Source organism: Nannobrachium achirus (assembly GCF_963921795.1).
Source record: "Nannobrachium achirus genome assembly, chromosome: 6".
NCBI lineage: Eukaryota > Metazoa > Chordata > Actinopteri > Myctophiformes > Myctophidae > Nannobrachium > Nannobrachium achirus.
In genome coordinates, this window is record NC_137815.1 from 20,922,978 (window position 1) to 20,947,431 (window position 24,454).

At 41.6% G+C, this 24,454-nt stretch overlaps 1 protein-coding gene across 1 annotated transcript in view; it reads left to right on the forward strand.

Moving 5' to 3' along the window:
• col7a1 (collagen, type VII, alpha 1) overlaps window positions 1–24,454 on the forward strand; it is a gene marked incomplete at both ends in the record, with an annotated part of 225,733 nt that overhangs the window by 101,531 nt on the left and 99,748 nt on the right. Inside the window, 7 exons of the mRNA XM_080728016.1 lie at window positions 10,679–10,723; window positions 10,936–11,007; window positions 11,135–11,179; window positions 14,073–14,114; window positions 15,705–15,785; window positions 19,824–19,904; window positions 20,005–20,040. Coding sequence (XP_080584142.1) covers window positions 10,679–10,723; window positions 10,936–11,007; window positions 11,135–11,179; window positions 14,073–14,114; window positions 15,705–15,785; window positions 19,824–19,904; window positions 20,005–20,040 — 402 coding nt within the window. The remainder of the gene's footprint in view (window positions 1–10,678; window positions 10,724–10,935; window positions 11,008–11,134; window positions 11,180–14,072; window positions 14,115–15,704; window positions 15,786–19,823; window positions 19,905–20,004; window positions 20,041–24,454) is intronic.

The following is a 24,454-nucleotide window of genomic DNA, read 5'->3' on the forward strand; positions in this document are numbered from 1 at the left end:
TGAACGACCACTGCTCTGCAGATGCTCAGTCAGGAACATACAGTATGAACATTATTTTGTGTATGTTTGGATGTCCTTGTGGCTTGACATTACAGTGTTTGTTCAATCTCTTCTTGAGAACACTACTAGTAGTCAGGGAATAGTGTAAGAATAATGTAAAATCTGGGAATAGATTCCTTACCAAGATTTTTTATTTTTTATTATTTTATTTTTTGTAAAGGTGTATTGTAACGCATCTCATCTCAAGTTTCCCTAGGGGCATTTTTGACAGCTAAAACAAATAAAATTAAATCTGCTTTTAGTAGCACGTGAGGGGTCAAAATAGGCAGGGTTCCCACGGTCATGAAATTCCTGGAAATATTTTTCCAGTACTGGAAAAGTTTTGAAATTGATCAAGGGTCCTGGAAGGTCCTGGAAAAATAGCTATGCATTGTTTTTGGTTATTGATTTTGTTTACTGCCACCATAAATCTATTTTGACGGTTACCTGCCACAATTTTCTTACCTTTTGACGTGGGCACGTGCGTGTCCATTGTGCACGATATGCATGCACGCCACGGTCTGTTCGCATGGTGCACACTTTATTTTTGCTACACTGCCTGTGTTTGGGCATTGCACATAGGAGTAAGCGAGTCGTTATTGCACTGAATTATTGTTATATAGTCCTGGAAATTCGGTTAAATATTCTGGAAAAGTTTTGGAAAGGTTTTGGAAATTCATTGGTAAAAATGTGTGGGAACATGGAATAGGGTGCAAGCATTTGTTTTGCACGAAAAACACTCCTTGGGCTAATAACGGTTACGGCCTCACAAAAAAGTCTGACATGGAAAAGTGGCTATGGAGGCTGTTCCGTGTGTTGCAGCAGACTGAGCACAGTGAAGAAAGCTCCTCTCAAGCCATCTTAACCCTGGGCAGTGAAGAGATGTAGCTTATTGGTAAACCTCCAGGTTCTTCAACCCGGGACATGAGCTGAGGCTTGCAGTGCTTTCAGGTCTGCTGGACCTGAAAGCACCTGACCTGTGCATGATGCATCTTGAAAAGAGCATTTGGCGAAAGGCAGTGGCGAAATTAGACCTTATTCCCCATGGGTTTTCAGATCAAAGGGGCCCTGGGCTCAGGGGCCAAGGGACCAATGTGAGCGGGTCAGTCCGACGGCTAAGACCCACAATTGTCGGGTCTTCTCTAGCACAGATTGACAGCCATACACTACAATGATTAATTCAGAGTGGAAATCATAGGCTAACAATAACTGCTGTGAATAGCCTAATGAACAACTACATGGCAGAGTTCTGTGCATTCGTCTATATTATTTAATTTTAGACAATAGAAGGAGCCAACAAGCCAAAAAGGTGAAGCAGAAGAATCAACCATGAGTGATTGGCATGACAAGCATTCTTATATTGCCAAAGCATACAGTATGATACAAAATAAAATAATCTCCTCATCTCTCTCCCTTTCCATATCACTGCTTTAAAGTGACTCTCACTCACTCACTCTCTCTCTCTCACACACACACACACACACACACACACACACACACACACACACACACACACACACACACACACACACACACACACACACACACACGACCTTGTCTCCCTCTCTTTCATCATGTGCAGTGCCACTGTGCCACGCACCCAGGCACCGACACCACGAATCAAACATACACGCGACAACCGAAGCACCGAAATGAAGTGCAAGCGCAAACACACGCGAACACTGGAACACCACCACCAACACAATCAAAACAAACACACGCAGGCACGCGGTCACGTTGTTACACAAAAAGACAGACAGCTTAATGGCCCACTGGCTGCACATCAGTGGATTACACTGATTACAGCAAGATAAATTAAATTCAGATAGACCTACCTTGGCTTTAGGTCCAGAGTCTCCTCCAAAAAGCAAAGCAAGCATCCACACCAACAAAATATACGATTTTGTGGTCTTTCCATTTGTTATTTTATATCCTTTGGACGTGCACCCAGTATCTTGACTTCCACGTTTTATCCCGCGAACATGAGCGTTTGTTTCCCTTCCCCAGCTTTCACTTGTTGACAAGTTGGCTGACAAGTTTGAATAGCACATTACCGGATGTTTATGATTGGCGCTTCCTCACGATAATGCGAAAATAAAAGCTTTGTACTTTTATGAGGGGGCCCACAGATTAGGAGAGTAGAGACTCCTAATATATCGGAAATGACAATAGCCTATGAATTTATTATATGTAGGACTATATAATATGGAGCGCATTGGGCGTCTATTGAAAACACATTTTATTTTGCCACTAGGGGGGGCCCTTGGGTTTATAAAACCCAAAAACCCGTCCAAATTACGCTTGTGGCGAAAGGGCCTTTCTGTGTGGAGTTTGTATGTTCTCCCCGTGTCCCCTAGGGTAGGTACCCTCACAAAAAACTATACCGGGGTCATCCGGGGAGCCTTATGGAGGGGAAAGGAACTGGTGGGAACTGGTGGGAACTGGTCGAAACTCTCCCCCGTCATGTGATAAGATGCGACCCGCTCACTCCTCATGCATTGAAGGAAGTTCGGGGTTCTCCCCAGGTTGGCAGAGGGAGAGTAGTGCCCAGGATTACAGTTTAAGCAATTGGCACTGTGTGAAAAAAATGGCGTACAAAATCACTGGATAAAAATGTAAAAGAAAGGAGCATTTGTTGCAGCAACTGTTTTGTGATGGCTCAACTTGGTGAGCCATCACATGACTATGCCCTTATTCACACCAAATGAACTTCATTACCCTTTTCTGGATTATCTCTAATTGAACTGTCAAGAGTGACCTGTGAGACCTGGGCTGTGTATAGACGTTGGTTCTGCCTCCAGCATTAAAGGGGAAGACCACCCATTTTCAATATTGAACTATGTCATTAATATACCTTAGAGGAGTTGTGTGTAAATAGAAAAAAGGTTCCCCCCCTTCTGTGTTGCCTAAAACTGGAGGATTGATTTTGGGGTTTGTATTGTAAATTACAACTTGATGACATCACACATTGTACTTTACAATACAAACCCCAAAATCAATCCTCCAGTTCTAGACAACACAGAAGGGGGGAACTTTTTTTCTATTTCCACACAACTCCTCTAAGGTATATTAATGACATAGTTCAATATTGAAAATGGGTGGTCTTCCCCTTTAAGCTTGTTGGCTGGTATTCACAGCACTCCTAGATGTTGTCCAGCACATTTACACATGTTAGACAGTTTTTTTTGTCAATATGCAGGTCACTGGTTACCAAGCACTGTGTCGGGAACCATTTGTGGGCATTTTGTATGGGTCCCTTAATTTTTGTTTCCTTCTTTTTGTTTTGACTAATTATTATTTCAGAACATTTTCAAAAAACATTCCCAAAAAAGCTATGATTTTCATGATTAAAAAAAAGTAATTTTGTTAATAAATAAAATAAATATCTAAAACATTCCCAAAATTAGAAAACAAATATCTAGTGAAAATAGACGATCTACAAGCTTGGTCCCAAGCTAGGTCCTAGAACCTCAATCTGCTTACTGAGCACTGACAGAAGAGATCTGGACAAGATGGATTCTTCTCTCTGGGCTCGAAGGTGACCTTCCAGCCATGCTTACAGTTCATAGGATAATCATAGCACCGCCCAGAGGGGTGAGGCGAGCGTGCACGTGCTGTGCACCATATAGAGCAAAATGGTATGCACTGAACCATGATAACACACACTGAGAAGATTATGGTTTGTATGAGATGTATGAGACACAACAATGACAGTCAGATCGACTCATTACAATGCAATGGTTGCGCCTTCTCTGGTAGACTACTCAGGACAAGAGTATCCAACACTTTTTTTCAATGACCATACATGTGTTTTAGATAGTATTTTTTATATAGACCGTTGTCAGGCCATTTTCGACCTGGCATTTCGATCGTACATCGACGCTATAGTGTATTGATGTTTTAGATTTTTATTGAATTTGTTGAATAGTTTCTTGGTCTGGCTATGTTTTTTAGATTACTATTTCTATGCATTTGCTGTATTGATGTTGATGTATTGACCTTGTGCTGTCCTTGCTTAATTGTAAATTGCTCTGCTAAATGCCTAAATTGTAAATTGTATCGACTTATAAAAAAACTAAAAAGCAAGGTTAAATACACAGGATTCATTAATATTCATTTAAATGCATTTCAAAAGACGCAAATGGAAATGAGGTTTGTAAATAAACTGATATCAGAGCGCTATGAAAACGGGGCATATTAGGTGTGTATGTGCATGAAGAAATGATGGATGTCAGGCTGTACTTCATTAGCACAACACAATAATGCAGCACTAACAGTGTTATTACTTACCAATGGATCCAAAGTGATTTCAATGGCTGAGGGGTTCGGATAGGTTAATGTTTGTGTCTAGCCTAGGTCGTGGTTTGGACCAAATTATTTTATTATTGGGGGAGAAAGTGGCAAGAATTCTGTATCCGCCAGTGAAAAAAAGTTATTTTTCGTTTAGGAGTTATAAAGATTTAAGTTTGGAATCCTGAGATTACCCAAGTGTCTTAGCGAGTGTGTGCTAATGGGTGGCAATTAAGTCTATTATCTTTAGTATGGTCTTTTATGAGATTGAGATTAATATTGGATATTGAAGATGAGGGTTCAAGGAACCCCTTGGTGAAGGACTTATTGAGTTATCTTTTTTATATATAGGCCTATATAAATTAGAGTAGCCAATTATTTTTTACACAATTTTTCTCCCGAATTTAGTCCTTATTCCAATGAATTATGCATCAGACTTTCTACCACCATACACTTCATCCACAACACAGTAACACTGAGGTCCTCCACAGCAGGCCTGCTTGACAACACTAAAAGATCAAACCCCCAAAAAAGAAAATAGGAGAGGGGAAGCACTCTCTCGGGAAATTAGAGAAGCAAACTCCACAGAGAGCTTTAAACATGAATTAAAGACTAGCCTTCTCCCAGCATCTTTTAGGCTAGCCCCCTTCCCAGCACTTATAGCATTTTTCTGTCTATGGTTACAAATTACTGAATGCTATTTCCTGGATTTATTTTCTTATTCTAAAATCTGTTATTTTTACTGTTTAATCTACTTTAATTCTTTTACTTATTGTGTGGACTATTCTTTTTTTTTTTGATTTTTTTTTTTTGCTTTTGCCTTCCTTGTAGTACACTAGACTGACAGGAAATGGGGCGAGAGATGGGGAGTGACATGCGGCAAAGGTCGTCCGGATCGGAAATCGAACTGGCGGGCATCCATGCCTATGTGGCAAAGCCTAAGTGGTATGCACCTGGACCAGTAGGCCAGTGGGCACCCCGTGTGGACTATTTTATTCCCATCTTCTTATGAACAGGACTCTTTAAAAGTAGAGAAGTGCTGGACACCAGCCATTAACGCTCATGGGTGGCAAACTCGTTAGTTAGATGAAATACATTGCAGTGAATGAGAACCAGCTGGGCAGCTTGTGAACAAACACCATTTCCGATCGATTTTGCGACCTTTGTCATTCAGGAATATAAAAGGGGGCATATCACAAGTTGTTTTGGGATCTCCGATTTTTCGATGTCCTCTGTACGAAACTTTATTGAGGCACCAAAACAGCGGCATGTATCGTTTTCTGGATCAGTAGTATCGCGACCCGTGAGATTTGGTTTTCAGACTGGCAGTGATAGACTCGCTGTGCTCCTCCATACCTCCAAAACCTGATCAACCCCTACACCCCCACCCGTGCACTTAGATCAACCAACACAGGGATGCTGACAGAACCCTCGCTAAAAACCCAAGGGCAAAAATCCACTCGTCCGAGACAGTTTGCCCTCCTGGCCCCCAAGTTGTGGAATAAACTCCCTGTCGCACAACGGACTCACTCGCTAGCTTTCGCCGTGGACTGAACTCACCTTTTCAGACTCCACCTAAACCCTTAGCACTACTGGAAAAATAAATGACCATAAAGGAGCTAGTTAGCATTTTTTTTATTATTATATATTTTTTTTAACCTATTTTTTTTACGGATTATATTGTTTTTTCTAGATAGATATTAATTTGCATTTGTCATATTGCTGTTGATGTACTGACATTTAATCTTGTTTATTATTGTGATGTTTTATCTGCTTATTGTAAGTCGCTTTGGATTAAAAGCGTCTGCTAAATGCCTAAACTGTAAACTGTAAACTGTGCTGTTTAGATACCTCTATACAACTATACATTGTACACATCGAAAAGCAACAGAGCAGAAGACAACATGTGATATGTCTTTTATTTACCTGGAATAAAGAATCATCCACATGTCAGCAACCAAATTGTTTTCTATTTGCAGTATTTCTTTTAATGTCTTTCTGTCTGTCACATTTACTCTGCAAGGGTTCACCAGGGGCCGGAACACCGGGCCAGCCTGGGCCTAAAGGAGAAGCAGGAGAACGGGTAATACCAGAGTAATATCAAAACACTACTTTTAATTACAATAGATGTATCATCTTATCGGATGGGTTACGCTGTGTTGCATAGAAAGCATATTGTCGTTGTTGGGTGGAAACCTCGTATCTCCCAAGTTTAAAATTTGTACTTTTTTCACCAAGTAAAGCTCTGCTTCATCATACAAGGCCGTCGCACAAAAGTAGTGAAAACAGCCGATCTACAAGCACACAACGCCTCGCGGTGCGAGGCGTTGTGTGCTTGTAGATCTGCTGTTTTCACTAGTTTAATTCATTTTTAAAATGATAAATACAAAAGAACGGGCTTGGACATACAAGGTTTCCACCCGACAACGACGATAATATGTATTAGCGTCGAGCAACACTTGAAAACTGAAGTATCAATTAGGCTTTAATGTTTTAGAGCCAATCTATTATACTATATCACTAACCATGGTCTCCGTTATTCATTAACCGTTCCTTTGTGCTGGCTGCCAGGGTAAGACATGCCCTAAAACCATCTAAAATGACACCGTGTAAACATAAAAAAACATGTGCTCCTTCCTTCAGGGACTCGCTGGCTTAAGCGGAAGGCCGGCTAGCAAGGTGAGAGACGCGCCTAAAGCTGTTTTTAATCGTTTTTCTTCACCCTTCAGTTTTAATAGTCCTTTGGTTGCTGCTCATATATCATACACATTAAAACCCATTTAGGCCTGAATATTTTATGCTTTAAATATAAAAAAAATGCAGATATACAAGCTGCGAGCTTGTAGATCTGCTATTTTTTTTTTATCTTGATTTTTTTTTGCAAATCTTGAAATATTTTGACCCGATGTATAAGGTTTTTTTTTTTTTTTTTAATCAACTATGTTTCTGACAGTGGTTCTCAAAATGTTCTCAAAATGTTTCATGCCAAGGACCCCCAAAATTACATGTATTTGGCCACGGACCCCCATCTCAAAATATGTTGTTCCAGGGACCCCCCCATCTCAAAATATTGTATAAGGGACCCCCCAGAAGCAAATATTTGAGTTACAAATGTATGTATGTTTTGCAAATGTATTTTAAAGAGATACATTCAAAGACTTGCCAAAAAAAAGCTATTTTTCAAAAATAGCAGATCTACAAGCTCGCAGCGCGGCACTCGGTGCCGCGCTGTGAGCTTGTATATCTGCTATTTAAAGCATTCAATAATTCTAGGCCTAAATGGGTTAACTATGTTGAAGCACGCAACCTGTCCCAGGCGATGTCAGCGTTGTCTTGTTATCGTATTATCCCTTTGTTTTCAGGGGGATCCAGGTGAAGCAGGAGAGAGGGGGGAGAACGGGCGACCAGGGATCCCCGGAAAGATCGGTCTCCCCGGGAAACAGGTCTGAGATACTCCTAGTGTCCTGGCTGATGTAAAGTATTAACATTCACCACACTCTTCAACCTCCACAGCAACAATTCTGGTTATACAATTGCGATTATGTAAAATAATTGCGATTAGACGATTATGTAATAATTGTGACAGGCCTATCTGTATGGCATATGTAGCAGAATATTTTTTGTTGGGTTACCTGTTTGTTTCCCTGTCTCATTTGGTGTTCTTCTCTATTGTTTGTGTTCCTCTCTGTGCTGCAACTGCAGAGTGCAGTTTCTATCTAGGCCTGTCACAATTATTACATAATAACAGTAGACTGACAGGAAATGGGGGGAAAGACGGGGAGTGACATGCGGCAAAGGTCGTTCGGATCGGGAATCGAATCCATGCCTATGTGGCAATGCCTAAGTGCTATACGCACAGACCAGTAGGCCAGCGGGCGCCCCATCAATATCATTTCTTTGTATATTTATTTATGTTATATGTGTCAAATCTGCCATGTGCAACTTCAAAGCCTACAAGCCAAACAGAAATGTAATTGTCGACGACAAAAACACAATTAAATCGTTAATTGCAATTACTTGAGTGACAATTAATCGTCACGTAAAATGTCATAACTGTGACAGCCTTATTTCTATCCCAGCAGCTTGCTTGATGACAGCTTACGACCTCAGCTACACAAGCGGTTGATCATTAAAACTATATAGTGTAGGATTGCCTGAAAAAATTACTGTATAGACAGAAATGTAATGCCTGAGGCATTACGTTTTGTATAACACGTTATATTGTGAAAATAGCAGATCTACATGCTCACAACGCCTTGCGAGGCGTTGTTGTGAGTAAGTAGATCGGCTATTTTCACAATTTCTGCCTCTAATATTTGACAATTTGGCCAATGTTTAATTTGTAATTTTAGAGGAATTAAAAATTCCTTAAATTGTCACTTTAGAAATGTGCAGATACCCTCTATACACTTAAACGTTATGTTGCTTTGTGTACTGTTGTGTGAGAAAACAATGTTGCACATTAAGTTAATCATCTGGGGACCCCCCAAAATAATTTGGGGGGTCCCACAGGTTGAGAACCACAATACACTAGAAGTGTGTGGCGAATGTCTGTATCTGCACAGAAATCCTTCCCTCTGTCTGCACGTACTGTCTTATTCAACTGTTGGGGATGTTTCTGGGCATCAACCTTGAGGCAGTACTGTGTGCACTCTGCTTTGACATGTTGACGTTGAGCCGGAGGGGAAGGGCCGTCTTTGAATGTTGTGTGTTTACAAACTGCAAACGGACAAATCCCACCTAACAAATCAAAAGTATGACCCATTTCTTTTACTGTGTGTGCGTGTGTCTTGCTATTGGTTATGTATAAATATCTAACCAGCATGTAATGCCTTCTTCTTGTTTCTTCAAACCTGCTCCCGTGATGCCACTTTAGAGGTATTAAACCATTCAGAACGGGTACACATTATTTTATTGCGTACTATTATTTTATGCTTTAACTATTAAAAAATAGCAGATATACAAGCTCACAGCAAGCTTGTAGATCTGCTGTTTTTGAAAAATCTTGAAAATTTGAATTTTGTCCCGATTCTATAAGTGTCTTTTGAATCCTTCAAAGGTTTTTTTTAAAACCTATGTTTCTATGTCAGCAATCTGGCCAGCCATCGTCAAAGAAAAGGTCCTTTTCACTTAACTGCTCAGTTAGTCTGGTTCTCAAACCTTTTCATGTGAAGGACCCCCAAAATGATATGTATTTGGCCACGGACCCCCATCTCAAAATATTTAGTTCCAGGGACCACCCAGAAGCAAAATTTGAGTTACAGACGTTCGCTTTGAAAATGCATATATTCAAAGATTTGCACACATTTTCACGACTTTTTCAAAAATAGCAGATCTACAAGCTCACAGCGCGGCACCGAGTGCCGCGCTGTGAGCTTGTAGATCTTGTATGTCTGCTATTTTTCAATGGCTAAAGCGTTCAATAATTCTACGCCTAAATGGGTTAAACTAATGCACGTTCTTTGTTCACTACCTCTAGCACAGAGGTCTGTCTGACACACATCAAGTGTAGATTACCTCAGCTTCTGTTGCATGAGAACCCATGTGCTGGATTTACCCTTTGAAACTTTAATGTCACCAAGCTCCCAGGTGAAGTCAATCATTCATGTTTTATTTTTTTTACAGGGGGAGACAGGAGAAAAGGGTGATGACGGCATTCCTGTAAGGATCAAACTCATGCTGTTTCTATCCATCCCTCTGTCTTATTCCTTCCATTAGTTTCCGTAATGGTCCATTCTCAACTTGTTTGGTCGTCGGTCAAAAACAGAGACATAAGTTGAATAGGCTATATGCATATACGCCATTTTGTTCTACTTCCGGGTGTCTTTCGACTTCCTTCACAGGTGTTACTGATTATACTAATTAAGGCTCTGTCTGATTTATTGTACAGTGGTGCTTTCATTTCAAGGACCCCCATAACTCTATACAAATGGAATCAACAAATGGAAGCAAATGGACCCTTGCAGGTCCATTTGCTTGCATTTGTACACTCTCAGAGTTACACACCTGTATGGGGACATTTGGAACCCACTCAAGGACACTTTGAGACCCACTTGTGTAGCAGAGTGTTTCCAGTTAAGCCAACATGCACAATAGCAGCACCCTGACTCTGTTTGAGCAGAATGGAACAGAGCCTTCATTAGCATCATCAGTAACACCTGTGAAGGAAGTCGAAAGACACCCAGAAGTAGAACAAAATGGTGTATATGCATATACCCTATTCATAGCCTAGTCATGTCTCAGCCATGGCATTTTCCTGTAAATTAGTTGTTGGATGCGACTTGTTCATAGGCCTCATTGTCATACACAGTAACCGTTTTCTCCTGTTCTCACATTGTTACACCACCAGGGGGAGTCTGGCCTTCCCGGGAAGACTGGAGAAAGGGGACTCAGGGTAGGGACGCAACTTTACACCTTTTAATTTAAGTTGAATAATGTTCATTTTCTATGCTGTCTTGTTTGTCCTTGATGGTTTTCTTAGTTTTAGTTTTTTGTTTGTTTTTTCATTTTACGCATATGCACGGCTGTAAGAAATTAGAAATATCTAGTTAGTCGTTGCATTACAAAGTGGATTAAGGCGCCGTTGTTTGTGTTCTCTTCATCCAGGGACTAGCGGGCCAGCCAGGACGGGCGGGCGAGAAAGGAGACATGGGAGACCCGGGCGAACATGGACGCAATGTGAGACACATACTTATTAATCACCCTAACGCGGGACAGCCGTTCAATATGGCGTCGCTGTGCATTGTGAGTGCAAACAGTGTGATCTGTGTTCACCGTGTCGTTATTGATCTCTGTCCAACCACAGGGCAGCCCCGGACCCGCTGGCACAAGGGGAGAGAAGGGGGACCAGGTTTGCACTCAACTGTCTATTCACTTTTCACTATTCACTCATTTAGACCGGGAATGCATTATTTCTTTAAAGGTGATACACCATGCATTTAAAAAGTATTTATGTAATATTGTTTATGTCCCAAAAACGTTTTTCAAAAGGTTTGAGGCTAAATTACCACTCCTGAATAGAGAGCCTCTCTCATTTTTTGAATGGCTCTCAGAGCATTTTCAGCTGCAGTACCACCTTTGGCCTGAACTGGCCTGAAAAAAAGAATGTTTTTCTTCAAAAACGGCCGTCGATGACGTCAGCGACGGCAGCAAATCTGGACAGCCTGTTTTGAGAACCCGTGGGATGCTTTTAACCTAAGACTTTGTGAGGATAGAAGGTGCTAGTGGGACCCCAGAAAAAGGTTGTAAAATAGGAAAAGTGAAATTTCATGGTATATCACCTTTAACCATAATGTTTTTGCTTTAAATATAAAAAAAATAGCAGATATACAAGCTCACAGCGCGGCACCGAGTGCCGCGCTGCGAGCTTGTAGCTCTGCTATTTTTGAAAAATCAAGACAATTTGAGCGAATTCAATTTATTGACCCCGAATCCATAAATGTCTCCTAAATCCTAACGGGTTTCTGAAAAAGCCTATGTTTCTTTGTCAGTGGTTTTCAAACATTTTCATGTGAAGGACCCCCAAAATGATATGTATTTGACCACGGACCCCCATCTCAAAGTATTGAGTTCCAGGGAACCCCCAGAAGCAAAATTTGAGTTACAAACGTTCGCTTTAAAAATACAAAGATTTTCACGACTTTTCAAAAATAGCAGATCTACAAGCTCGCAGCACTGTGAGCTTGTATATTTGCAATTTTTTAATAGTTAAAGCATAAAATAATGGTTAAAGTAATAATGCCTGATTAGCAGTGATCGAGTTATACCCACAGAGCTATGGGAGCCCTATTCTGGCTCGGCGCCGCCAGAATAGGGCTCCCATAGCTCTGGGGGCCTTTCGGCGGCGGCGAAAAAAAATCGGGTAATTGCGGATATAAAGTCGCCTAAAACGGGTACTTTCCTATATTAAATCATATTAAATCGGGTATTTCGCGGATATAAAGTCGGCTAAAACGGGTATTTCCTATATTAAATCATATTTTTCCTTTCACAATATTAATTCGGGCTTCACATTGGCTATGTTGACAACTCCAGGCAGTCTTTTCTGTTCATATTAACTCACCATTATTGCTCAGCCTCCAGTTCCCAATTCCTCCATCTGATGATCTGAGCTCTGAGCCATCCAGCCAAAAGTTCCCGTTCTGGTAGCATAAAGTCGGCTAAAATGGGTATTTTTCTTTCTCAAAACAAGGCGGGTCGGGTTCATATTTATTTACTAAAAAAAACATTGTCACGGGCACAGGCACACTAAGGCTACAGTCTTGCTAAGACAGCGTTGTTTTGTTTGGTTGTTTTGTTGCTGTCCGGCGTGTCCGCCTTCCTTTGCCGTCCGGCCGTGGCTAGAAGTGCAAAGACTCGATGCAGTGGTTCCTAGCTTAGCCTATGCCCAGGCCATGGCGAGACCACGCAGCTGGGTAGGTCTGCATCCAGGGCCTCCTCGGCCCTGGGGGAAAGGTAGGAACCATTGCAGCGAGTGTGTTATAACCCGGACGGTAAAGGAAGACTCACACCCCACATTAAATGCGCCTGATTTATAATAATAAAATGAATAGTAGGATTAAACCGTGTGATGTCATTGTTCAGTCTTACTGTCTAACATGTTTATTTAGTATATCTAGTTAACATAAATAATATAAATTCTTCCAATGGAACATAAAAAATAAAAAAAAACGAGAAAAAAAAAAAAAAAAAAACACACTTAGAAAAAAAGAGACCCCAAAGGGGGTTGTTGACTATGGGGTCCCAGACTTTAACTATGGGAGCTAAGACCCCACTGGCACCCGCATAACTCGAACTCTGCTGATTAGATCTAATTCAACTCCTTCTCTCTGTACATGGGATGATGGGACGATACACGATATTATTGTTTATCGTGATAAAAAACACTCACGATAATCGTATCGTGGAGATTTTATATATCGTGATATCGTCCTCCGTCATGCACTGGGATCAATTCACCTTTTATTTGCCGAGCTGCATATCCGGTACCACCACCAAAACACATATAGGGTTAAATCTGCCTTTTATCATACCCCTTCATACCTGCTTTAGTCGATTTTTTTCATAGCTGCCCCTGTTGCTAGATTTCGGCTGCCCCTGTTGCTAGATTTTGCAGGCCCTCTCATAACTAACAGAGTAGATAGACTTTATTCTAGTGCGGTTATTTCTTTAGCTTCAAAGTTAGTATTTTTTTATTGGATTATGTTTACACAACGTCCTGAAACCAACCAAACCGCTGTTTTAAACTCACAGGCACCCTTACTTGTCAAACAGACGAGAAGATCCCCTCCCTTTCTAGGCTCTCCTCTCCCTGCTCTGGTGCAGAGCAGAAGCCGTTGTGAGCTTGTAGATCTGCTGTTTTTTTGTTCCGCCCCACGATAATGGAGATATGACATTTTCATATCGTCCCATCCCTGTAAACATTTGTATTTGACATTACTGAATACTTTTTTCTTTTGTCAAAGGGAGCTCAAGGTCTTCCGGGACCTCCAGGGAAGGTGGTAAGTCTGCATTGCACTTATTTTGTATTTAAAACAGATCTTTGTATCAATTCGTTTTGTTCAAATTGCATTACGTTTAGCAGCGCATGGTGTGACCATCAAATAAGGTTTCGAGCAAACGGGATTTGACAGCACAGGGAAATCGGTGTACATTTTAATACAATCTTCCAGCTACAGTACCTATACTTTACCCTTTACTCTCTCTGAGTCTGTCTCTCTCAGTTACTGTTAATCTCCCTTCAGGCTGACTTCAAGGGCCTGCCGATTCAAGCCAGCGGGGAGAAGGTACGTTTTGGTTCTAATACTGCCAGCAGGAGACAGACCATTCCTGTGTCAGGATGTACAATGTAAAATGCCTTTGATTCTAGGATGGGTTCATCATTTTAGCTTGATTCCTTCTGTAGACACAGAAACGTACAATTAGCCATATAATCATGGTAAAAATGAGCAAAACCTTTGTCTGTGTCCCTTACCTAGGGATGGAGCTCTTCCATTTTTATTGATAATGAGCACCTTATCGATCCTGCTTATTGAGCCGGGCTTTTATCGAACCCACGATTGAGCATTTACGATTATTTTGTGGAAAGATGTGAGACGACAAATTCAGAACATGGTATCAACTGGTATCTTTTATTATTGGCCAGTTGTTGTGACTGTGATTTTGTGGCTGACCACCATTTATGAAGATGACAATTAACAAAAGTAAAATATATTTTGCCTATCATTTATACAACCATTCATTGATGTGCACTAAGTGTTAAAGGGCTTTATATTAGGAATAATACTGTCATAAGTTCTTGATCGCCTCGTCTTGATTGTTTAAACATGATGTCATGGGATGCTGCTCGATAACAAGCTTGGTAAGCTTAAAGCTTATTGATACCGGCAGGCCTAGAATTTCATCATTTTAGGGGCAAGGCAACTTGGCCTAGGGTGTGCCATCATATAAAACAAGATTTTAGTCCATTGAAAGAATTTGTTGAAATTAGGGATAATAACCTAATCTGCAGTGAAATAGATAAATTATGGTATTTACAATCTGCTCAGCCCTGCACCAATCAAAGTCACTGGATTGGTTTAAAGATGGGGACACAGGGGAGTTAAGATTTCATAATCTCAACAAAAGACACCGGTGTCTACATGACAAGAAAGAGACACCGGTGTCTATACTGGCTACATATTAACAAGAGACAGAGGAGAAAGTGGTACAGTCAGCTGGGGCATTAAGGCCACTGTGGTCTTAGGGCATGCCATTGGTTTGAGGGACACAAGGCCAAACTGAGGGGCAACGGCAGCCATTGCCTTCATGGCCTCCATGAAATTCCTGCCCTGGATACCGGGTACTCAATAAATGTGTTATGCAGTATGTAGTCTTGCGTAGCCAGACAACTATTCCACAATCCCCGAATGCTACATAGAGTCTGGTACGGCAGCTCCCGAACGGCGAGTATCGGAAGTAGCCAGTGCTGCACTGAACTGTAGTCCCATTGGAAACATAACAGAAACACAATAGCTCAGACAAAGTCATTCGAGCTGCCTATTCTTGTTATGGGTGTATAGTTTAAGAAAACGTTTGAAAACATCATGGAGGTAACACCAATAACACCAGAGAAAGACAAAATAACCCCCCCAGAAATATTGAAAGGAGACAACGCTTCCAGTAGGACATGTTATTTGTTACTGCACCAAGGGAGTGGTTGCGTCACATCTGCTTTATCTCGCACTCATCGTTTCTATTTCCGTTCCCCAGACTGTTGACGGGAGCATTTCCCAAATCGCGGAGTCAACAGTCTGGCCACGCGAGACTATGAATTATGTAACAGGCCTGTGTTTCAAGCTCCATTCCTACCTCTGACATCATCATCCCGTTCCCAGGGCGATGCTGGTGACCCAGGAGAACATGGGGCCAAAGGGCAGAAGGGCGAGGCGGGGGCCACCGGACCCCCAGGGCTACAAGTGAGATGAGGGCTTTTCTGTTGTTGTTTGCTTGTTCACAGATTCATTAACATTGAATTAGTCCAGTGGTTCTCCAACCCCCAAGATTATCATATTGGGCATCAGCACCCACACCCTAGGTGGTGTCGGCAATAGGGCCTGTCTGTGTGGAGTTTGCATGTTCTCCCCGTGTCTCCTAGGGTTGATACCCTCACAAAAACATGCAGTAATCCTGGTCTCAATAATGCCTCCCCCTGGCCAGCCGGGGCGCTTGATGGAGGGGAAAGGAACTGGTTGGAATAACGTGTTCCTTCCACGTGCTACGTCCATCCCGGGGAAATCCCCCCTGTCAGGTGAAAAGAAACAACTTGAACTACTCATGCATTGAAGGAAGCATGAGGTCAGTCCGTTGTCTCCCCAGGCGCGGCAGAGGGAGAGCAGAGCCCAGGATTACATAGGCAATTGGCACTGGGTGAAAATGGGTTGCAAAATCGTGGGATAAAAATTATAAGAAAAAAAAAAAAAAGATGATCATATTGGGACCCCCCACCCTGACGAGCACTAAGAGTTACATTTTGTATGGCACGGTTTAGTGTGAAAATTTGCGAGGCGTTGTGAGCATGTAGATCTGCTATTTTCACAATTTCTGCCTCTAATATTATTTGGCCTAGGTTTAATTTGTCATTTTAGAGGTGTTCAAAAAGTCCTTAAATTGTAACTTTAGAAATGTGCAGATACCCTCTATACACTTAAACTTTATGTTGGGTTTGTTTACTGTTGAGTGAGAAGAAAATGTTGCACATTTAATCATCTGGGGACCCCGCAAAATAATTGGGGTCCGAACCACTGAATTAGTCACTGGCTGCATCTCGCCGTATACTGTACAACTGGTTCTCAGCGTTGAGTCCGGGGTCCACCAGGGGGTCCAAACGGGTCCCCTACAGGACTGTAAGTCTGTAACTGCCCCCCATACGGGTCCATTTGGTTCCATTTGTGCATTCTCTGAATTAAATTGACGCTGAGAATGTTATAGCTACACTATAACATTCATTGCAATTCCCAAACAAACGGTTCCATTTGTACCCTCCCAGAGTTACAGGACCCTAGTTGGACACTTGGTGGGCCTTGGGCCTGACGTTGAGTAGTATACACCAGTGGTTCTCAAAGTGGATTCCAGGGACTCTGTGGGTTCCTTTAGGGAGTTCTAAATTGACCCAAACAAGTCTGTAACTCTGACAGTGTACAAATGGAACCAAATGAACTCGTTACGGTTCATTTGGTTCCATTTGTATACTGTCAGAGTCAAGGGGAGACCTTGAAACTTGAAGGGGTGAGAAACACTGTTGTACAACCATGTATTTCGCTGTATAATACCTTACTCTGTTGTTAGATAAGCGTGGCATGATGTTTTTCTGTTTTGTCCCGCATGCGTGTTAAGGGCAGTCCAGGCCAACGTGGACTTGCGGGGGAAAGAGTGAGTATTTGACCTCAAAATGTGTTTTGTACATCCATTTGTCCTCATAATGCGCACGTAGGGACGCACATCGCCCCCCGGCTCCAGCTAGACAAGGTGGTTGGGGGGGGGGGAACATGCTATCCTCTCCAAATACCGCAGGCAGTGTTGGCACTCGGGGGCTGGACACACCGGGTAGCAATTAATCTAGACAGCCTTAACCCTGCAAGGCCCAGCGATGCTTTTTGGCAACATTTTTTAAATCACTTTTAAAAAAAATGTTATAATTAGTTTTCCTGTTCTTTTTTCACATTAACATCACCATTAAATCCTATTGTTTAGTATTACAATGCCATTGGCCAGGATATTTGCATATAAATACCCCCCACAGAGGCTGACATTCACACAACTTCAAGATCTCTGGACGAACAACATCTCACTTTTTCACTGAAGCTATTCCTCACAAAAACATAAGTAAAATGTAATATTTTTTTTTTGGTGATCATTAGAATGTCTAGAACATGTACATATGTTGTTATTGTGAAAAATATCCCCCACATGCAAATTAGAGTATGATTTATGACAACACCATCTGATTTTGTTTATTTTTTTTTAGTAGAAGTAGAAATTAATTTGGGTCTTGCAGGGTTAACTCACGCAGCTCCTCGCAGGAAGGTCTGTCGGAAGGAGAACACAGGTAGTCGGGCAACAGCCTGTAACCCAGTATGACCTTGCTTAACTGCCGTATTGTCCCTAGGGAAGATAACAGCTTTAGCTTGCGCCGATTGGGCCTCATCCAAGAACCACAGCCGCTTGGGCGTGGTTTCCATAGCAATTAAATTCGGCACGCGAAATGGCACCGTGCCGACTTACAATAGAGACTTTATGTTTTCATCCCTTTTAGAGCATATCTGCGGCAGAGGTCATTTTCGTCAGTTTTTTGGAGCTGTGTGGAGCTCCCTATACGTGGCCGTGTGTGTGGGTCTGTCTGTCTGTCTGTTTGTCTGTTTGTCTGTCTGTCTGTCTCCGGGTATGTAGCCTGCAGTAACCTTTTCTGGCCACACATGTTAAGGGAGGGGCGCTGTTGCACACACACACACACACACACACACACACACACACACACACACACACACACACACACACACACACACACACACACACACAGCTCCACTTCGAACAGAGGTTCGATTTTTTTTAAATGATAAATACCGGAAAATATAATTACCTCTGGACATCCTGCTGTTAACCTACAAGTGCTCTCTCTCTCTTTCTCCCTCTCTCTCTCGCCCTCTCTCTCTTTCTCACAACACTCACTCACACACACACGCACGCACGCATACGTACACACACGTGTCCCCCTTTAACTCAAAGCTTGATTTTGGCATGTTTGAGAAGATCTGCGTGTGGCACTTTTAAGAAAAACAAGGTCAAATTCAAGCTGTGCAAAGTCAATGCCAAGTTGTCCTTCAAATCAAAAACAATGCACATGCATTTGAAGATGAAGCATCCGACAGAATGCAACATCAATACGATGTTGATGTATTGATGTATTACCTTGCTTATTGTAAGTCGCTCTGGATTAAGAGCGTCTGCCAAATGCCTAAATTGTAAATTGCAAACAGAGACATTATGGCTGCTTGCTTAAAATCCTTGCACAAACTCGTTTCGGGATCATACTGGAGAGAGATTTATTGTATCTATCTACGTATCTATAATGTAGTTATTTGCTTCATTCATTTAATAAACACACTTTTGACTGAAAAATGTTGTTTCTCCAGGAGCCTGTGAATATAGAATTTTACTTTAGAGTTTAGACGGTCAATAATGATAACTAAAAAATGGTTATTGTCCCATCGCTGAGACACACATCTGATCTGTGACTGACTTAACATTTAACCCGGTGTCTCTTGTTTGATCTGTCCAGGGTTTGACTGGGGAAAGAGGAACTCACGGCGAAAAGGTTGGTTTGGATCAGGGTGACTGATTCTCTCACACTGGTAATTGTAGTGATAGAGGAGAGAAAAGCTTGTTTGGTTCTGGCTCTTGAACCTTCTGATGATAAGCAGGTCTCGCACTGTCCTTCATTCCACCAGATCCTGTTGCCAATTCTTGCAGGTTCCCAGTTGGATGAAGTATAGTTCAGAGTCTGCAGACATCGAGTTAACCACTTAATAGTTAGGGATAGGAATATTATCAGAATACCTGTCAAAGCTGGGAATAAATTCCTTACTTCTTCACCAATGTCTTTGTAAAGGTGTCTAGCAACATATCTAACAAAGGTTGAAATTCAAAATCCCTAGGAGAATCTTTGACAGCTAGGGTAATTCTGGGTCTCATTCACTTACTATACACTATACTATAAGGGAAAAAAATTACTCCCAAATCATATGCTTCATAGCGTGGCACTCTGTGCCACGCTATGAACTTGTACATCTGATATTTTTTAATACATATTACTACTAATACTAATACTGTAGCTAAAGTATTAAATAGTGGTTATAGTGGTTAAAATCTTAAGCATCACGTTCCCTGAAACTGAAGCATGCAACCTGTCATTGTAAGGCAAACTCCTTCATATTCTCTTCTCTTCTCTCTCTTATCAGGGAGACCGGGGAGCGTCTGGGTTGGATGGACGAGCCGGCCTAGACGGAAAACCAGGAGTGCCAGGCGTTGTTGGCCAGAGGGTCAGTGCTAACGTTCCGTCAATAACCCTCCACAACCACAGTACAGAAGCACACAGTAGAAACAGCACTAATTAATACAAAACCTTTCATTTTCCTACAGGGAGACCCAGGGAAGCAAGGCGATCCAGGAAGAGACGTGAGTTTTTATATTAATATTGTTGTTACAAAAAAGCAATCTGATTAAATAATGTGTCTCACAATTATTATTATTTCCATGTTTTCATGCGCCACTCATTTTACGCACGTATTTACTTTAAATTAGATTCCGTAACAACCATCAGATAAGGTGAGAGACAAAAGAATAAATGAAACGCAATTAAAGAAACTCAATCAACACCCACCCAATTATGGCTGGCACCCATCCTCCTTAGATGCAGGCTACCCTATACCCCCTGACAGGTGATCATTATTCTAGAGGGCTGTTAAGGTTCCCAGACATCTAATTCCACATCTCTATCGTTTAATTACAAGACAACCAGCATCCTTCCGGAATCAATGTGATTCCTGCAATGGCCAAAAACAGAACCTATTAGAGTAATGTCAACTCTGTGCATAGACACTTACAAAACAGAAAAAGTACAAAACTATGGCACCACCTCTTTAAAGGACCACTCCGCCCTAAATAACATCTAGGCAAATTTTCCTACTATATATTGATCCCAAATGTCTGTCCATGGGGTCTATTAGGCAGAAATGCCCCTGTTGTGTGTGTGTTTTTCTTTTATAAATCTGTTATCAGTTGCCATTACACATGCATCCATGCCATCGTTGTCCCACACGAGCCGCCACACTCTGTTAAACAGATGTTAGGCTGTTATGTGTTTTACCAAGTCCCGGAAAAGTCACGCTGTGATTGGCCAGTACAGTCACTTTGATTGGTAGTTGTGCCGAATGCGCATCCCAAAACATGATTTATGAGACTGTGGTGGCTTGTGTGGGACAATCAAGGAATGGATGTGTTTGTAATGACAACTAGTACCACATTCATTAAAGAAAAAAAAGAAAAGAAAAAAACACTTTTGAGCCCAACACATAGTGTAAAAGCCAGAGGCTTACGGGCTCCACTCTATGCTATGAGTGCTGCTGGGGAAACTGGACAACAGGGGCATCTCTGCCTAATAGCCCCAAAGGACAGTAATTTTGGATCAAGGAAAACAAGCCTAGATGTTATTTAGGGCGGAGAAACAAAGAAGTAAAAACAAAATAGTGGTATAAAACGAAGACCAGCAAGCAAGTAAATAAATCAACCAACCCGTGCTGTATGTATTATGACATACCTAAACACAGGTATACTGTAAGTTTATCTCAACGGGCTCTGAGAGTTCTCTGGTATAACTGTATAACCACATAAAACTGATTAGTATCCAGGGCAGCATCCAAAAGTTTTTGATGCATCGCAAGGCCTTTTTTTGGGTCCATGAAATTATGTTTAACCCATTCAGAACGGGTACACATATTGTGTATCATTATTTTATGCTTTAACTAATGAAAAATAGCAGATATACAAGCTCACAGCGCGAGCTTGTAGATCTGCTATTTTTGAAGAATCGTAAAAAATTAGAATTTTGACCCGATTCTATAAGTGTCTTTTGAATCCTTCTAAGGTTTTTTGAAAAACCTATGTTTCTATGTCGGCAATCTGGCTAGCCATCGTCAAAGAAAAGGTCCTTTTCACTTAACTGGAGCTCAGTTAGTCTGTTCTTGAGAGACTACCATGTCAGTGGTTCTCAAACCTTTTCATGTGAAGGACCCCCAACATTATATTTATTTGGCCACGGACCCCCATCTCAAAATATCTAGTTCCAGGGACCCCCCAGAAGCAAAATTTGAGTTACAAACGTTCGCTTTAAAAATACATATATTCAAAGATTTGCACACATTTTCACGACTTTTTCCAAAAATAGCAGATCTACAAGCTCGCAGCGCGGCACTCGGTGCCGCGCTGTGAGCTTGTATATCTGCTATTTTTCACTGGTTAAAGCATTCAATAATTCTAGGCCTAAATGGGTTTTAATGTAATAGCCCTGGGCGCCGTGGAGCGGTGGCGGATGGCACAGCAGGGTATCCGACGTGAACACCATCTTAGCTGAGTGAAGCAATCGTTGACGCCGCAGGAAGGAGCGCCGTCCAAACACGTGTAGCCTTTGAGAAACTCCTGGCAGAAGCTTTATTTCATGTCCCTTCCGGCACATGCTCTTTTTTTTAGGGAATTATATGAATTTCTGCATTTCCCTTGGATTCAATTATTCGATTCTAAAACTTAAAAGTTGGTTTGGATGACTAGACATATCCTATTCTATTAAGTGTCTTGCTTAAATTCCTAATATGAAGGCTAAAGCAGCTGAAATGATAGAATGTGAAAATATTGGCTCAACCCGCTATAATAAGAGAGAATATTCGTGCACGTCCCCCGACAGCCTGTCGGCTCCAGTTTCTTATCTGAGCAAGGCAATTAGCATTAAGTGAGAATCGTTTTGAAAGCTTGAAATGTGAAAAGTGGTTCGGCACGGTGCATACAGTACATAACTATTATTCATGTAGTAAGGGGACTTTATAAGATATTTGACCAATCTGCGAAGTAAATCGTTACCAAGAAATTTCTTCACCAATGTGTTTCTAAAGGTGTGTAATAATATGTACTAAAAGGTTGAAATTCCTTGGGCTAAAATCAGACCCACAAAACGATGGTTTAGTGATGAATCATCACTTTTCACCGTTTTGTGGGGGCCATTTGTAGCCCATGGAATGTTGTTCGTGCAAAACAAATGCTTGCAATGGATTCAGCATCATGAAAAACCTCTAGTTTGACTCCTCACATGCTATTTAAAGCAGATTTTTTTTTCTTTCTTTTTTTTAACACCTTCTAAGCCTGGCCGTACTCCCTCGGACTTCCTACTTGGTCCAATCAGCCACACGTCTATTCCCGGACTTTTGATATAAATGATAATAATCCAAAAAAAACCATCGGCCATTCTTCTCTGTGTCATTTTGGAGCCATCTGAAACGGTTAATATCCTCTCTCAAGCATTTTCTGGGACTGGGTGTGATGCTCGTAGTATCCAGCAGGCCGCGCCGTTGACTCACATTCTGGATGGATGGGTGGCTAGGAGTGGCCTCCTACTCTCCACGTTGTTGAAACTCGACAAGAAGGGCACACAACATGGCTGCTCTTTGTCTCTGTTCGTGGATCGCGGTCTCAATCATGTTCGGGCGCCGCTTCTCTATCGCTCCTTTCCCTGCTTCGCCGCACGTAAACGAATGGAATTGATCTCCCCTCCGCCTCGCCAAAGTAAGATCGCCGACCTCTGCAGGATGAATATGTACGCTGTATCGAGCACTCCATTACGTGTTGTTATCATGTGGGCTTTGTTTTTTTAAAACATGTTTGTAAATAAATGGCTTATTTCTTCGGCGCTACCTCTGTTCAGAGGGTTCTGCCGCGGCTTGCAAGGTGTTTTTAATGACACAAACACAATTTTTTTTATGAGGTTTCCCCCGGGAGTTGAATTTCAACCATTTAGTACATATTATTACACACCTTTAGAAACACATTGGTGAAGAAATTTCTTGGTAACGATTTACTTTGCAGATTTTCTTATGTTCCCCTTACTAATGGGTTTCATTTGTCGTCCTACACTGGCCATGTTGAGGGGGTCCACCCACAATTTCCGACGGGCCGTTGGTCCGACCGGGTTAACATTCACCAGGTTAGCATTGACTAGTGTCCAGGTTAGCATTTCACCAGGTTAGCATTCACCAGCGTCGGCAGGTTAGCATTTCACCAGGTTAGCATTCACCAGCGTCAGTTTTACTGAGGTTAGGGTTAAGGTTAGGTTAGAACTAATGTTCTACGGCAGAACATCTGTGTTGGTCCTCGACATGGGGAAAATTAAAAAATGAAAAGATTGTGTACAAATGAAACCCATTTATAATGACATTTTTAACCCATTCAGAACGGGTACACATTATTGTGTATCATTATTTTATGCTTTAACTATTGAAAAATAGCAGATATACAAGCTCACAGCGCGCGCTCCGAGCTTGTAGATCTGCTATTTTTGAAAAATCGTGAAAATTTGAGTTTTGACCCGATTCTATAAGTGTCTTTTGAATCCTTCTAAGGTTTTTTGAAAAACCTATGTTTCTATTTCAGCAATCTGGCCAGCCATCGTCAAAGAAAAGGTCCTTTTCACTTAAATGGAGCTTAGTTAGTCTGTTCTTGAGAGACTACTGTGTCAGTGGTTCTCAAACCTTTTCATGTGAAGGACCCCCAAAATGATATTTATTTGGCCACGGACCCCCATCCCAAAATATTTAGTTCTAGGGACCACCCAGAAGCAAAATTTGAGTTACAAACGTTCGCTTTGAAAATACATATATTCAAAGATTTGCACACATTTTCACGACTTTTTCACGACTTTTTCAAAAATAGCAGATCTACAAGATCTGTGAGCTTGTATATCTGCTATTTTTCACTGGTTAAAGCATTCAATAATTATAGGCCTAAACCCTATCAGCCATTATTATGTCCCAACGCAGCTGCGTTCACC